The sequence below is a fragment of the Dendropsophus ebraccatus genome, chromosome 8 (genome assembly GCF_027789765.1).
Source record: "Dendropsophus ebraccatus isolate aDenEbr1 chromosome 8, aDenEbr1.pat, whole genome shotgun sequence".
Classification (NCBI taxonomy): Eukaryota; Metazoa; Chordata; class Amphibia; order Anura; family Hylidae; genus Dendropsophus; species Dendropsophus ebraccatus.
In genome coordinates, this window is record NC_091461.1 from 90,812,272 (window position 1) to 90,828,952 (window position 16,681).

General features: G+C 42.4%; 2 protein-coding genes across 8 annotated transcripts in view; one reads left to right on the top strand and one right to left on the bottom strand.

Annotated features, from left to right (window-relative positions):
* Window positions 1-16,115, top strand: part of LOC138800063 (zinc finger protein 420-like) — an 80,051-nt gene extending 63,936 nt beyond the window's left edge. The window contains exon 13 of the mRNA XM_069981870.1: window positions 13,508-16,115. Coding sequence (XP_069837971.1) covers window positions 13,508-15,478 — 1,971 coding nt within the window. The 3' untranslated portion in view covers window positions 15,479-16,115. The remainder of the gene's footprint in view (window positions 1-13,507) is intronic.
* On the bottom strand, window positions 944-10,984 carry LOC138799590 (zinc finger protein 629-like). 7 transcript variants are annotated; one of them, XM_069981009.1, is made up of 8 exons: window positions 10,541-10,984; window positions 8,324-8,503; window positions 6,999-7,124; window positions 6,339-6,503; window positions 5,594-5,702; window positions 3,532-3,611; window positions 3,026-3,143; window positions 944-1,998 (listed from the first exon to the last, which is right to left on the bottom strand). In XM_069981009.1, exons 3-8 carry the CDS (start codon window positions 7,068-7,070, stop codon window positions 1,070-1,072), a joined length of 1,473 nt encoding a protein of 490 aa, XP_069837110.1. In that variant the 5' UTR covers window positions 7,071-7,124; window positions 8,324-8,503; window positions 10,541-10,984; the 3' UTR covers window positions 944-1,069. The 7 variants fall into 7 exon arrangements, with proteins under 7 accessions (XP_069837110.1, XP_069837105.1, XP_069837104.1 ...); XM_069981004.1 differs by having other exon boundaries at window positions 944-2,001; window positions 8,386-8,503; window positions 10,541-10,983; XM_069981003.1 differs by having other exon boundaries at window positions 944-2,001; window positions 10,541-10,983.
* Window positions 16,116-16,681: the final 566 nt, after the last annotated feature.

Consider the following 16,681-nt stretch of genomic DNA (forward strand, 5'->3'; position numbering starts at 1 on the left):
AAAAAGGCAGCTACTTTCATGCGAGTTTGATGCGAGTTCTGTGCGAGTTTTACGCAGCAAGTCTGTACGTGTGAACAGACGCATAAACTTAAAGCCCGTGCCTAACGGGAGTATCTGTGCCCTAACTTTGCACCACCCCTCCGTCCCTCCTCCCCACCCTCTTCATCATTAGGAATGCTCCAGGGAGATTGCCTCCTATTCCCCACCTGTGGCAGCCCGGAACATGGGCTGGATTGTTAAGGACCTGTGCAATGTTCAGCATGGAGAAAATGTTTCAGTGGCATTCCTAATGATGAAGAGGGTGGGGAGGAAGGACAGAGGGGTGGTGCAAAGTTAGGGCACAGATACTCCCATTTGGCATGGGTTGCAAGTTTAAAAGTATTCTTTTAGGACAATAACTGCATCACCTGCCGAACGGACCGCAGGACAGATCTTGGATTAAAAGCAGCTATCCGAAGGTACAAGTGGTTTGGGGGGGGGGGGGGGGGGGGGGGGTCAGATTGTGGGTACAGAATCACTTTAAAGGAGAAGTCTCATGACCTAAAAAAAAATAATAAGTAATGGTGATGTTTTATTTCAGGGAATAACAGCAAGTAAGTGCTCTGTGGAACGTACTTGCTGTTATCTCTGTCACTCACTGAAGAAAAGCATGACTTCTATTTATAGAAGTGTAGCACCACCAGAGTAAGGGAAAGCCCCCCAGTAAATGCCAGTCCTGAAGTTTTCTGCACAGTAGTGCCAGCTGCTCTCTCACTGAATGCTAATACAAAATTAACCTTTACTTACCCCGTACTACCACTCCGCAAGCTAACAGCCGCCGGCAGCTCTTCCAGCTGCACAGTCACGTACCTGGCTGAGCAATTGCCCGATCAGCCAATCAGTGACTGGGCCGGGACACATGTTTGTTAAGCAAATGGTTGTTCTCAATGTTAAGACAAGCGGCACATAGAAGTTTTTATTTTTTTTAACTTTGTCATAAGACTAAAGAATGTTTTTCATCACTTCCATTATACTAATATATATATATCAACAGATATAGGATTTAAATTTACAAATAAAAAAAATTCTGTCACAGAGTAAGTGCGTTCTGTTCAGATTCTGAAGTCTCTACCATGTGAGATTTCTCATGCTTAACAAGATTTGCTTTGTGCATAAAACATTTGCCACATTGCAAGCAGGAAAACGGCCTCTGCTTTGAGTGCGTCACTTGATGCCTCATAAGAACGGCTTTGTTGGTGAAATATTTCCCACAGTAAGAGCAAAAGAATGGCCTCTCCCCCGTGTGGATCTTCTGGTGCTCCATGAGATTACCTTTCTGTGTAAAGCATTTGCCACACTCAGAACATGGAAAGGGTTTTTCACCAGTGTGAACAATCTTATGCTTAACAAGAACAGATTTGTGTCCAAAACATTTCCCACACTCTGAACATGAGAACGGCTTCTCCCCCGTGTGACTTTTCTGGTGCCTCACAAGAATAGTCTTGTTGGTGAAACTCTTTGGGCAAATGGGACATGAAAACAGTCTTTCTCCTGTGTGTATCCTCTGATGGTCTAAAAGATTTGCTCTCCTTACAAAACATTTTCCACAGTCTGAACAGGAATATGGCTTTTCACAAGTGTGCGTTTTCTTGTGTTCAACAAGGGTTGATTTACGAGCAAAAGATTTACTGCAAACTGTACAGGAAAATGGCTTATCACCCATATGAACAATCTGATGCCTAACTAGAGAGGACTTCTTTGTGAATCCTTTCCCACATTCAGGACAAGAAAACGGTTTATCATCTTCAGGATTGTCCTGCTGCAAAGTAACTTTAATGGAATATTCATCCCTTAGAGCAATATATTTTCGTTCAGAAACACGTGCTGGTGGCATACGGTGGGCATTTCGCTTGGTTACAGTTTTGGTAGGAGAGCCATGATGGATATTACATTCTATTTCATGGATAGAAGGGAACACATCACATTCCTTATTAGTGTAATTTCTGCCATTACGTCCATCTGCTGGAAAGGAAAAAGTAAGAATGTAGGTATTTTTTATACAAGTAACAATTTTTTAAGGACTTAAAGCCTGAACTGTGTACCTACAATTGATGAGCTAGTCTTCTCTAGGCAGGTGTCTATCATATAAATACCAGTTATAATACTATACGTCTATAATGCTGCATTGTGAAAACTCTGCCCCCCATTGTTTGTCAGCAGCAGCAACAGTAGCCCAGTGTAACTCATTCACTGGTGTGGCTGTTTCATGTTTTTTTGCTCACAGAGCAACTTGTGAACCCAGTGCAACAGTAACCCCTTCTCCCCTACACCAGCCTTTTAAAATACTGTACTGTGTAAATCATCCCCCAGAGTAAGCCTACTCAGTGAATAATCCCTAGTAGAGTTAAGCAAATTTCAAGTAAGAATGGGTTAGTCCAAACCCAGGTGTGCAGCATTTGATTAGCGGTGGCTGCTGAAGTTGGATGCAGCTCTAGGGAGTCCTGGAAAACACGGATACAGCCTACGGCTATGTTCACACAACATATAAACAATGGCCATTGCTTGGCATTTACAAACAACGGTTGTTGTATTGAGTGTCAAACAACGGCTGTTGTTGCATTGAAAATTGCACTGAAATTAATGCACAACGACTGGAAATAATGGACATGTCAACTATTTCAAACTCTGTAGCAAACAACAGCTGTTGTTTTAATACAATGTGAACACGTTGTGCCATACATTGTGAAGTAAGTTGCGTGAACATAGCCTATGGCTGTACTCTAGTCCCTAGCACTATGTCATGGCATAGAAGTAAGAACCGAGTGTTGTGTTTTCAGTAGGCAACTAAGGGAAAGAAAGGCCTATGTGTGCACTACTGGAAAACAGCCAAGCTCTGGTCCCATATCCTAAACTGGAGTGAATGAATAATAGCTGTGCACCATGAAGAAGGATGCTTAGGGGCCCAAAAACAGTCATGACAGCAGGGTTAATCTAACAAATCCAGACATGCTTTTTTAAGAAATTTGAAATTATGGGAAAGTCTTACCTATGCTGGTATCTGTAGGTATTCCTTCCTCTTTATATAGATGGTCAGTGTTTGCATGTTTGTCTTTTTGATTCCTATTTTGGCAAACTGTATCGCTTGCATCTTCCAGGTTTTCATCCTGAACAAACAGAATAGCACTAATATAAAGTTTCATGTACAGTCATTTTAATTACCATGTGTTTGATGTCCATGAACAAACACCATTGTTTTAATCTGTACTAAATACTCTCAGTATGTTGAAAGTTTATGTCTGCAGTCCTAACAAGGGTTTATGCAAAAAAAAGGGATTTTATAAATAAATAAGAAAAAATGAATGATTGCTTCATCCATCACCTGACATGAGTGGACAATTACAGCTATATACTGCTGTGAAAAGCCTTCCCCCTAGGTACATACCAGTTTTCCCTATTTCCTAGCTCTCCCATTGCTCAGACTTGTACATTTCCAAAGCCTCTTGCTATGTTATAATTCCCCTTTTGGCCCATTGGGTAACTTCTGTTATCTACCTTTTCATCCTGTGGGACACTGTCATGTTGTTCTGAAGGATCGTGTGAATCAACAGGACTGGGAGAACTGAGATATTCCTCTGTAAAAAAGACTGATTGTTACTGAATACATTATATACACCTGTGTGTATAATAAATTACATATGTGACCTCTATAGGTTCCAAATCCAATCATAATTCCTTCACATACACAGGTGTATTGAGTACAATCTATATTCCTATGGTGTTGTTCCAAAGAAGGTATGAATCCTTATGAAACAGACACCAAATATGACAGAACAAATCCCCAAAAAGCCAATACCCATAACCTGTAATTATTTTTTTTTAAGAAAGACATCCAGGTCCTTTTCCCACCTTGATCATAGGGACACAGTTTAAGTCTTACTGCTCTAATAGGGGTATTCCACTCAAACATACCTTTCGATATATTGCTGCCCATACTGAGACTGACAATTCATTCAATACTTCTTATTATCTATTCAGTCTCCTTCCCCTAGTTCCGAGCTGCTGCTTTCTGCTGAAAACACAAAAATCTGTGTGTAAGCTTTTCACTCCTCCTCCCCCCTCCCTTCTGAGAGAGATGGTGTAAACATGTCCCTGACTGGCTTTATTTGCAGTATTGTAGCTTCTTTGTAATGCTGGGTAGGTTAAGTTGCTAATTAACTCACTCTGATCGAAGAAGCTACAAAGTTGCAGATAACGCCTGCCAGGGACTTGTTTACATCAGCCGTCTCAGAAGGGAGGGGGAAACAGAGAAAAATGGTCACACACAGATTTTTGTGTCTTCAGCAGAAAGCAGCAGCTCGGAACTGAGGGAAGGAGACTGAAAAGATAACAACAAGTATGGAAGGAATTGTTAGTCTCACTATAGGCAGCAACATATCAAAAGTCATGATTGAATGGAATACCCCTGTCCATTTTATAGTTGTTTTTATATAAACATTTTTTTTTTTTTTTTTACAATCAGAATTTTTATTGAGAATATTTATGAATGATGAAAAAACATTGAGCAGCACAAAATCTTATAATCAGGAACATGCAGGTCCCTGCATAAACTATTTCGATATGTGATGCTCAATCAGTAAATATTATATATAATATATATTTTTAACTTTTATGCCCAAAAACACTTGAACAGTTTTGATATAAACATAGAATGCTGAATATATTACATGTACTCATATATAAGGATGTTGTAAGGAGACCATTTCCTTTAAATAGTTACTGTCTTTTTCAGTTACTTCTAAAAAGTCCCTAAAAGTGGCTGATTCCAGAGACTTAGAGCCTGAGACACAGCTGCGGGGAGTGTATGGCAGTGATTGGTGCTTCCTGGCTGTCAATCAAATATGACTTGTTGACTTTATTTTAGTCTATGGAGCAAAGGAATGGATCCAGTGTGATCATTAAAGGGGTACTCCGGGCTAGGGGTATTTTTACTGTATGGCCGTGAAGGGGGTGGATATAGACACCGCTGTCCACTTACCTCCTCGGTTCCAGCGCCGGGTCCTGGATCGCGCTGCCCCATTCTCCCGTCCGGCTACCGCCTCCTGGTCTGAGCTGCAGCTTGAGACGTGACGTCTCAAGGCCGCTCAGCCATTTAGCGGTCGTAGTGGGGTCACACCTCGGCCGCTGAGTGGCTGAGCTGCCTTGAGACGCTATGTCTTAAGCTGCAGCTCAGACCAGGAAATGGGGCGGCGAGATTCGGGACCCGGTGCTGGAACGGGGGTGGTAAGTGGACGGCAGCGTCTATATCTACCCCCTTCCCGACCATACAGTAAAAATACCCCTAGCCCGGAGTACCCCTTTAACTTTTCAGATGTATGAGGACATGTAAAAAGTTACTGCAAATGACAGTAATGCTTTAAAAACACATCTGTCATTTTGGCATAGAGAATGTCCTCTTGACATGGTTACATTCCTTGTAGGTCCCTTATAAGTTACTACGCATGTCACATTCCAACGTATCCAACGCTGACTGAGTAGCTTGACATGAGGGCATTGTAATATGACTTTCTAGGGGGACAAAGAGAGAATATAATTTTTAATGAAATATATTATTTACCTGTTATGATACTGACTGGAATGTCTTCCTCCTCACACTTCTGACCATCACTACCAAACAAATCCTCTTTCTCAGTAACTTCGACCTTAATATCAATCAAGTCTTCACCCTAGGCAGCCAGAAACAGCAAGGTTAATAAAACCTGGAGGTGTAGATAAAGAATCCCACAAAGTTGATCTAAATATAATAGAATTGCAAGATTAAAATGTAGACAATGTTGCACTGCAGAGGCGTAACTACCACTGTAGCAGACATAGCGGCTGCTATGGGGCCCACTCCTGCAATACACTGGGCCCACGGAGCTGTCATCATTTGTAGCACCTAGTGGACGAGCGAGCCTCCTGGGTTTTGCAAATGTCCTTTTAACTGCAAGGGGGGGGGGATAAAAAGTTTGCTATGGGGCCCATCCATTTCTAGTTACGCCCCCTGTTGCACTGGTCTAATTATAGATGAAGATGGCTTAAAGGGACTCCCTGGCTGCCTACTGAGCTGGTGGCACTGCTGGTCAGGGATCAATAAAGGCATTCAGAACTTACCTTTGTTGCCTGTTTTTTATTTTCATTACAAAAAACACCTTTATTTAGGCCATAGTGTAAAGGAAGCGGGGCCTATCATTACCTGAACCCAAGCACCAGTATGCCTCTTTTTTCAGGACACATTGACACCTTACAGGCGACACACAAGTGTAAAATATCCAACCATACAGACACATAATATCCCTATGGTGTAGCAGTGCAGCGCTCACCTCTCCAGTCAACAGATGAATGATCTTGTGGGTGATTTCTAGGATCTCATGCTCATTGTTTTTATCCTGGTTTGGGCTCTGGCTCCTGTTCCATCCTAATAACATATATGCATTACTGCTGGGAAGCAGTCGCTCACCCGAACTCTGGTTTACAACACCATAATCCTGTATATAGAGGGGAAAAAAGCTAATGTAGTCATGGATATGTCAATTTCTTCATTAGTTTTAGGACCCTTTAAGGGGGTAATTCAGCAAAAAATGTTTTTCTTTAAAATCAACTGGTGCTAGCAAGTGCCAGAGATCTGTAATTACGTCTATAAAAAAAAAAATCTCAAGTCCTCCAGTACTTATCAGCTGCAGTATGCCCTGCAGGAAATGGTATGGGGGGTCTATGGGGATTTGCTACTGCTCTGGACAGTTTCTGTCAGGGACAGAGGTGGCAACAGAGAGCACTGTGTCAGACTGGAGAGAACACATCACCTCCTGCGTGGCATACAGCAGCTGATAAGTACTGGAAGACTTGAGATTTTCTAACAGAAGTAAACTATAAATCTTTGGCACCAGTTGATATGATAGAAATGTATTTTTTGCTGAACTACCCCTTTAACCACTTCCGCCATCTCCCCATAAATGACTGCGATATAGACAGAAATCCCTTACCTCTCCAGTCAGCAAGTAGATTATATCCACTGTGAGACTTAATATTGTGTCAATCAAGTGACTCTTGTCCATGGTAAGGACCTTGGAGACTGACAGCGATCATGGAGGAGAGAGGGAGGGGGTCACCTATTGAGAGAAAAGGAAGTGCCTTTAAAGGGGTACTCCAGTGGGGGGGGGACTTTTTTGCTGGGACCGGGGATGAGGTGGCCAAGGGAAAAGGCGGGATCTGTGCGGACTTGAAACGGATCCTGGAGCTGCGGGGAAAGCTGCATTGGGTGGTTGCCTAGTGAATGAATGTAGCAGGGATTTTCATCCCTGGTCTCAAGATCACTGGGGGTTCCAGCGTTTTCTTAGTTGCCCTATCCTGTGCATACTGTGGATAGGGCATAACTACCCCCAGATGAAAATTGCCCTTTAAATGGGTTGTCCAATATATATTTTTTAAGTGCAGTTATAAAAACCAAATAAAAAAAAAAAACTATACTTTCTTTCTTCACTACCCCACAGTTGCTGCTGTTATGAAGGCAGAAGCAGCGGGTGGTGAGTAGTTTTATGTTGATTTTTATGTTTGCCAGCTGTCTGCACACGTTTAATGTGAGCCTGCCCTTTCAAAAAGATTTCTAAAAATCTCCTAAGGGTACTATTGCACCAACAGATTATCTGACAGATTTTTGTAAGCCAAAGCCAGGAGTGGTATTGAAAAGACAAGGAATCTCAGTCTTACCTTTATGGCCTGTTCTCTGTTTATATTCCATTCCTGGCTTTGGCTCCAAAAAAAAATCTGTCATATAATCTGCTGGTGCAATAGTACCCTTACCAATTGACCGTTCTTCTACTTCTCATTCACTTCATTTCAGGAGCAGGACCAGGGCTGGGCTGTTTGCCAGTAGTACACAGAGAGATTTATCTGACAGATTTTTAAAGCCAAAGCCAGGAACAGATTATAAACAGAGAACAGGTCATAAAGGAGAAACAGATTTCTTCTTTTCTCAAATGCATTCTGGCTTTGGCTTAAAAAATCTCTCAGATAAATCAGATAATAGTGTAAACACGCCATTAATCCTAACTGCTATTTTATAACATAATGCGATATAAGTGCACAGAACAGGCTGACTGGGCTGGGGGATGATTTATACAGTACAGTAATATAGATGACGTGGAGTGAAGAAGGGGTTACTGATGCACTGGCTTTTACGAGATGCTGTAAGAGCAGAACTGCAATAAACAGCAGCAGCGATAAGGGGTTACACGCTATAGTTGTTGAGGAGATAAAAGGAGGGGAGCATTACACTACAGCACTGTGGTCATACATAAGTGATACTTACACAAGAGACAGCTGCCACAAGCTTTATGGGTGTTCGGAGATGAGAGGGAACCCATGATTTACCTTTCTGGAAATCTTTAGCAGGCAGACAGGTTCAGCTTGCAGGTACACAGCCCAGTCTCTCTCATGCTTTCTCTCTCTCCAGCACATAGTAGACCTTAAAGGGGTATTCCCATCTCAACTAAAATAGTTAAAAGTGTAGGGTTTGTTACATTAAACACCATCAACCAAAAATGACTGTTACTGTTAATGAGAGACCTATAACAAAACACAAGAAATGGGGATGGGGCTTCTGCTATGTGAAGAAAAGCAGGAAAGCCTGAAAGTGCCTGGGCTGTAGATGATCCACAAAAGTAAATCAAAGCTTTCCTTGCATCTCTGACCACCCATAAAGCTCATGACATTTGTCCCTTGTCCCCACTGCTGTATGACCACAGAGCTGCAAAGTAATGTCCTCCTCCCTTTATTCTTCTCAGCTGTTGCTGTTTCTTATGTCTCACCTCACAGTGTCTGGCAAATCAGTGCATCAGTAACCTCTTCTCCCCTTCATATGCCATCTATAGTACTGCACTGTGTAAAACCAGCAGAACAGTCATCCTGTACAACCCACTTTCACCAGCACTATGTCACCAGCACTAGATATCTAAGTAAGGCCTGTGTGTGTACTACTGGTCATGTGCACCATATTGGAGAGGGGGGGGGGTGTTAGCGATGCTCAGGGACTCAAAACCAGCAGTGGGAGCACTACCACAACACCATTAAACTGTCTAAGGGTGCCTTCACACCTACTGACTCGCAGCGTTAATAACGCTGCGAGTCGGCTAGGTCCTGGCTGATCACTGTCAGTACATACACGCAGTGGTCTGAACGACCGCTGCGTGTATGTAAATCTGCCGGCCGCTTAACCCCTTCTGATGCCGGCCGCCTCCCGCTCCGCTCTGTATACATACCTCCTCGCTCCACGGGGTCCCGGCGTCCTTCTCTCCCACCCGGCCAATCAGTGGCTGCGGCAGGGCAACACACTGAATGGCCGGGCGCGAGAGCAGGACGCCGGGACCCCGTGGAGCGAGGAGGTATGTATACAGCGCGGAGCTGGAGGCGGCCGGCTGCATGTATGTACTGACAGTGATCTGCCAAGACCTAGCCGACTTGCAGCGTTATTAACGCTGCGAGTCGGTAGGTGTGAAGGCACCCTAAGGGTACAAACACACACACCCTATACACAGCAGATTTGATGGTGCAGATTTGATGCTGTGTTCAGTTATTTAGATCTTATCTGCTGCATACCTGCTGCGTATCGCAGCAGAAAATACGCTGTGTATACGGTGTGTGTGTTTGTACCCTCAGGGTGGGTTCATCCGCTGAGATTCCCATACTGTCAGTTACAATAGGTTTGCATAGTCGCAACGGAATTTTCATCCCGCTGCGAGTATGTAACTGCCACCCACTTAAACAGCCACGCCCAGGTGAATACTTTACCGGTCTGTGCTCCGTCTTGCTTCCGTGGCTCCCGACACCCTAACGTCCCGCTTAGCTAATCAGTGGGTGTGGCGGGAATTGATTGGCTGAGAGAGACGTCGGGGAGGCGGGAGCTCCAGAAGCAGGCTGAAACACAGCGGGTTAAGGGGGGCGGCGTTTACATACTCACAGCGGGCTGAAAATTCCGCTGCAACTATGTAAACCTATTAAAACTGACAGTACGGGAAAAATTCTGCTATGTGTGAACACAGTCTAAAAGAAAAACTGTCCTTATTGCCAATAGCAACCAATCACAACACAGCTTTTATTTTATATTCTGCATTACATATATGAACGCTGTGCTGTGATTGGCTGCCACAGGCATCAGAGACACTTGAGGAGATTGAGGCGCTGTCTTATAGTAAGATTCTCCTAGTTGCCTATGGCAACTAATCACAACTCAACTTTCATTTTACCAGAGCAATGAGGAATGAAAGCTGAGCTGTGATTGGTTGCTATGGGCAACAAGGAGAATGTTACCATAATAAAGCTTGATGAGCCTCCCCTTTGTTCTTTATGACAATTTTCACATATCTGACCTATAACAAGCCAGTAACATTCTCCCCACTAGCAGAGGCATCTGGTAACTAACGTGAACAAATGTTGTCAATAAAGTTTAACTATTTAGGGGCCAGCAGCCTTCCTATACGTCTGCAGGGCTGTAGTCACGTGACTCGCATGCAGTCCAGGCCGGCCTCACCTGTCTCAGGTCATGGGCTTGCCCCCTCAGCGCCTCTCGAGTCTCTCACCCAAGTTGACGGCAGCGACCTCCCTTCCTGCCACGTCATTATACATCCAGTAGGATTTTTATTGCTATCTTCTTCAGACCCGCGATGCAGGCTACAAGAAAATGGCGTCCGAGGTGACGACCAATTACAGAGCACAGTTTTCTCCTCCCCTCGCTAGGATTCTGGTGACGTCACTACGCGAAACAAAAAATATTATTCGCGAGGGGCGTGGCTATAGGGTCCGCAGAGGTTCCATTAGCAGATGGCTGCAGGTAGGAGAAGCGTACGATCTGCTTCAGTACTACCGAAACCGACGCATATTCAACTGGTCCAGTATAGCGTTAGTGAAGTAGACGGGTTTCTCGGAGGTGACGACATTGCACAGTCACGTGACCAGGGTAATTCACGTGACCGTATAGGCATCGCAGGTCCTTTAGCTACTCCAGTAGCACATCCTGGTGATTGATCACGTGGTCATGACGTCATCAAAGGTCCTGTAGAAGTCCTAATCATCTACCAGCAGCCTGTGAAAGTGCACCTGGCCTTTTACATTGTTGCATATGTAATAGATACCTCCTGCAGATATAGATCACTAATTCAACCCTAAATACCATGCAGACAATACTATTATATATAAGGAAGAATTGACAGCAATATATAAGTTCCTGCAGCCCAGCTTCTGCAAAAGAACTACAATTCCCATAATTCCTTACTGTGCCCAATCTCTATTTCCTGCTACCAGACTGTTGTGTGTCCTGGTAAGGTAAGCACACCCCTTGTGTATTTATATGCAATTGTTGCAGTGTTACTAAGAGATAATCACTGTCATGAATTCCTGGGTGAGCTCATTGTACATTTACAGCACTTATGAGATGTACTTAAAGGGGTACTCCCATTTCAGAAAGTTATCCCCTATCCTGTGTATAACTAATTAGTTGGGATCATGTGCTGGACCACCCAGAGATCCCAACAACTGAGAATAAATGGCTTCCCAATGAATGAAGAAGCACACCATTTATTCTTTATGGGCTTCCGAACATTGCTGAGCATTGGAGCATACACGAGTCCGATCGTTCACCATTTGATTACCGGTGGCTGAAGAAGTTGGAAGCAGCTCTAGGGAGTCCTGGAAAACATGGATACAGTTGTATCCATGTTTCCCAGGACTCCCTATGGCTGCATCCAACTACTTAAGCCACTGGTAATTCGCGATCGTTGCACGGGGGGCAGTGCACCAAAACTACATATTTCCATATGGATTACACTCTTAAAGGGGAACTATCAGCTGGTTGGTCGAATCTAAATTGCTGATATGTCCCTACTACACAGGAGATGCCGAGGATGAAGGTATGTTTCTTACCTTTCTCCTGAGCGTGGTTCCGGTGCAGTTACTCGTGGTCCCCACGGAGACTTTTGGGAGCACTGCCCTCTCTCATCATGCCGATCCGACACCAGCCAGCCCGCCCCTCTCTAATGATAATGAATGGAGTAGATTGGCCGGGGGTGGGCCAGATTGGTGGGACGGGTAGTGCTCCTAACAGTCTCACCAGATTCCAGGGAACACGACTAACTGCGCAAAGGAGGAGTGTAAGAGGTGTACTTTTCTCCTCAGCATCTTCTGTGCGATAGGGACATATCAGCAGGTTAGATTTGTCTAACCTGTTGATAGTTCTCCATTAACGTTGAGGAAACTTACCTTTATCATAGCGACATATTAGCAGGTTAGATACTTCCCTTTAAAGGGGAACACCAGGTAGAGGTAAAAATATTAAACTTCTGTGGAAGCATTTAGCATTACTTACCTATCTATCCCAGTTTTGAAACTACCAAAAATCCATTTGTTTTTTTTAGTTTTTTTTTGTGGTTTTGTTTTTTTTTTGGGGGGGGGTTGTTCTGTATTGTGTGGTTGTACTTCCTGGTTGAGCAGTTGTACGCAGTACTACAGGTTGCATAATGAAATGCTTTCCATCAGCTGTTCTTCACAGTCCCCCCCCCCCCAAATCTGTGGCAGAACATCTAGGCTGTGTTCACACATTGCAGTTTCATTGTGTTACTGAATTATTTGCAGTACTTTATAATTTCATTGTGGTCCCACCCACACAGCACGCTGTATTCTCTGCCTGTAACACCACACAGCATGCTGTATTCTCTACCTGTAACACCACACAGCACGCTGTATTCTCTACCTGTAACACTACACAGCACGCTGTATTCTCTAACTGTAACACTAATATCGAAATAAAGTAAAGAACTTTTTGAATTTTTTTTTTCTTTTCATCTCCATGCAGATATTATGATGAAGCATCTGTTATCTGCATAATTTTTGTGAATATGATGCAGTACTACAATGAAACTCCAACATGTGTATAGATAGCCCTAATTTTACTGCAGACTTTTGCACAATCAGTAAAATCAGCGCAGCAGCTGCTTTTGGCCGGTGAGAGATGGTGAATCACTCAGGGGATTGGGGGATCCAGCCAAACCTACTGTGACATCACGCCCTGCCCCCTGTCTGCATCATCAGCCTGCGCTCAGCAAACACACACAATGTGAGACAGAGGCATCTTTGTCTCCTAAGGTGGGATAGCAGAAGGAGCAGGAGACAACGTGGATTGGCACAGAGGCCATTTTTCTTCACTTTCTGGATTTCTATCAGCTGCCAGTGCAGCAGAACCGCACAGATATGGTAATACATTGTATAGACACATCTATATAACTTTTAATGTACTTTTAATAGAAAACTAGTTTTCCTTATCTGGAGTTTCCCTTTAACAATAGAGCTCTGTAAATTTTGCCTCTGTACTTTGCCTACTTAATAACATATAATTTTGTTTCCTTTTTCACCTTAACAGATGTATGTGAAGCTGGATGTGTTCTATACCATTACATCTCCTTCCGATCTCAGAGCTACTAACAAGGATTATAATATTAATCTGTAAATGGAAAACCCCTTGCATATTCAAAGATATGTTCAAATGGAAAGCAAGCAGTTTCTTCTATTGGAAGATTGCAAAGTCCCTCAATCCAGCACTAGTATGTTAGTGGATAATACAAGACAATACTCATCAGTAATTATTAAGGCGGAACCAGTGTCATGTGATGCCGGTAATCCTACAGACCTTGCCAGTTTTACACTTACAGATCATAATGGACAAGATGCATCTGTTTATATTAAGGAGGAACCAGTGCCACCTGATGTTAAATACATCAGGGACAGTGCAGTCTTTACACCCAAAGATCATATACAATATACATCTATTCATGTTAAGGAGGAGCATGTTTTATGTGACAGAGAAAATTCTATTAATTCTGTCATTTATGCACCCATAGATTATGGACAACAAGATGTCTCCTCTTATATTAAGGAAGAATCAGACCCATATCATGGCAGAGGTCTCACAGACCCTGACATATATAATCCTTCATATCTTACAGAACTTTGCACATTTGAAGTGAAAAAGGTAAAAATAGGTTCTGATGTTTTTAAGCCAATGAATCATACACACGAATTTCTACCTAAGGAGGAATCCGATTTAGGTGGAGCGTCAACCACTGACAGACATTTAACCACAAATCATACAAAATGCCCATTTTTTCATGAAAAGCAGGGACCAGATTCATTCACTGACCACAATACTATGGTAGAAAACCTGTATGCACCCAGTGCAGTTTTATCACATTTACAGAGGGAACAACTCAAGCAAGAGAACTCAGTTACTTCTCCCATTAAAAGAAGCCAAGAAAATGAAGACTCTGAATATATACGTGTGGAATGTGGAAGAAGCTTTGGTAATATTACAGATCTGGGAAAACATCAGTGTTATGTTGAGCAGAAGATATTACAAAATTATGAGTCTAAAGACATTCAACATCCAACATCCAACAATCAACAATATGAATGTTCAGAGTGTGGTAAAATTTTCTCTACAAGTCACCAACTGCTCGTCCATCAGAGAAGTCACACTGGAGCAAAGCCATTTGAGTGTTCTTTTTGTGGGAAACAGTTCTCAGAAAAAGGAAAGGTAGCCCGGCATGAAAGGACTCACACTGGCGAGAGGCCGTATGCCTGTAAAGAGTGTGGTAGAAAGTTTGCTGAAAAAGCCAAGCTAGCCAGGCATCAAAGAACTCACAAAGGTGAAAAATGCTTTGAGTGTGGAAAACATTTTTCAGATAGTACCCAGCTTTCTGCACATCAGCGTATTCACAGAGGAGAGAAACCTTTTGAATGTTCAGAGTGTAGTAAATGTTTTCAGAGCAGTAATCAGCTCCTGGTGCATCAGAGAAGCCACACAGGTGAAAAGCCGTTTGAGTGTACACAATGTGGGAAACGGTTTACAGAAAAAGGTAAACTGGTGAGGCATGGAAGGTCTCACACCGGTGAGAGACCATTTGAATGTGCTCAATGTGGAAAATGTTTTGCTGAGAAAGGCAAGTTGTCAAGGCACCAAAACACTCACTTAGATGAGAAACAATTTCATTGTTCTGAATGTGGTAAAGATTTGAGCAATAAATTGTCGCTCATCATTCATCAAAGGATACACACAGGCCAGAAGCCATATGTTTGTTCTCAGTGTGGTAGATGCTACGCATACAAATCCTCTCTAACAAAACATCAAAACATCCACTCGCATGAGAATCAGTACACTTGTTCGGAATGTGGGCGACATTTTAGTGAAAAACGGAACTTGGAAAGGCATTACCGGACTCACACCGGAGAGAAGGAGTTTATATGTTTAGAATGTGGCAAACATTTCTGTGATAAATCGTCCTTAGTAGTCCATCAGAGAATTCACACTGGGGAGAAGCCATACGTGTGTTCATGCTGTGGGAAATGTTACAGGGACAAGTCTTCTCTGAGTAAACATGAGCGACTGCATAAAGAGGAGAAAGGAGGACTTGGTCAAGATTAAGTTAGGACTGGAAAAAAAAAATGGGCACCATCTCCATACATCACAAGGCTAGAAGAGTCCCTTAAATATGATCATCTGTTCTGATGTATTCTTTGTCAAGGATGAATAATGTTGTTAAGTGGTAGTAACATGGGTGGATTGTGACAACCATCTGATATCCATTTTTGTGGGAGTGTAAGCATGGCGGACTTCAAGGAGTCTGATCTAAATTTTAGGGATATACTAACAACGAGAGAAATGGTTGGTAGAGTTTCTTAGGTTTTTGTTTTTAGTCAAAGATATAGAAAATTAGACATACACTGTAAGCTGATGCATGTAAATGAGGATGGAGACTTGTTTTTATAAAACCATAATGGTGGGACATGCCATATAACACTAATCGTGAGATTCAGATATGTCAAGGGGAATTTCGTCTCCTATCGCAGAATAGGCCTAACAGGTCATGTCAAGGGACTGCATTAAAACTGCTAAAGAAAATGTGTTCAAACCACAGGCGTCAGACCTGTGGCCCTCCAGCTGTTGCAAATTAAAAATTCCTGTCACAGCTGGCTAGGCATGATGGGAATTGTAGTTTAAACACCTTTGATATAAACAATAGGACTAACCTCTATTTTGCATTGTTATCTTGAATGTATATCCCTATAAATAAAATAATATTTTCTCCAAAAAATGTGAGCCTTTGGTTATTGTTTTAAATATCCTTTAAGAACATGTAAAAAAAACAACTCTTGTCTATTTTTTAAGCTATTATAAGTAGAGTAGGGATTCAAAGGGTGAGAAGGGGCTATACATTTCTTGAAATTTTAAGTAATTCTTTGACAAATTGGCAGCGGCAGCATAAATACCTGCTTGAACCAGTTGCAAATCACATTTTTTTTGTGTGTCTTTTAAAGTGAATCTGTCTTCTTTTACACTGTGGTGAAGCGTACATGTTATTTTGATTGTTTAGGTCATTATAATTACTACAAGATTGAATGTGTTTGTTTTTTTTAACTAGTACATTATTGCATTTACATTATTTCTTAAAAATCAATATGCTTTAAATTGTCCAATTCTTACTCCTATAGTTTTTCCTTATAAACAGCTGTATCGGCCTTTTTTTTTTTTTTTTTTTTGCACCATGATCTGTTTTTATTGGCACAATTTTAAATGCAGGTGGGGCTTTTTGACTGGTTTTCATTTTTGAGATCTAATATCACCCCA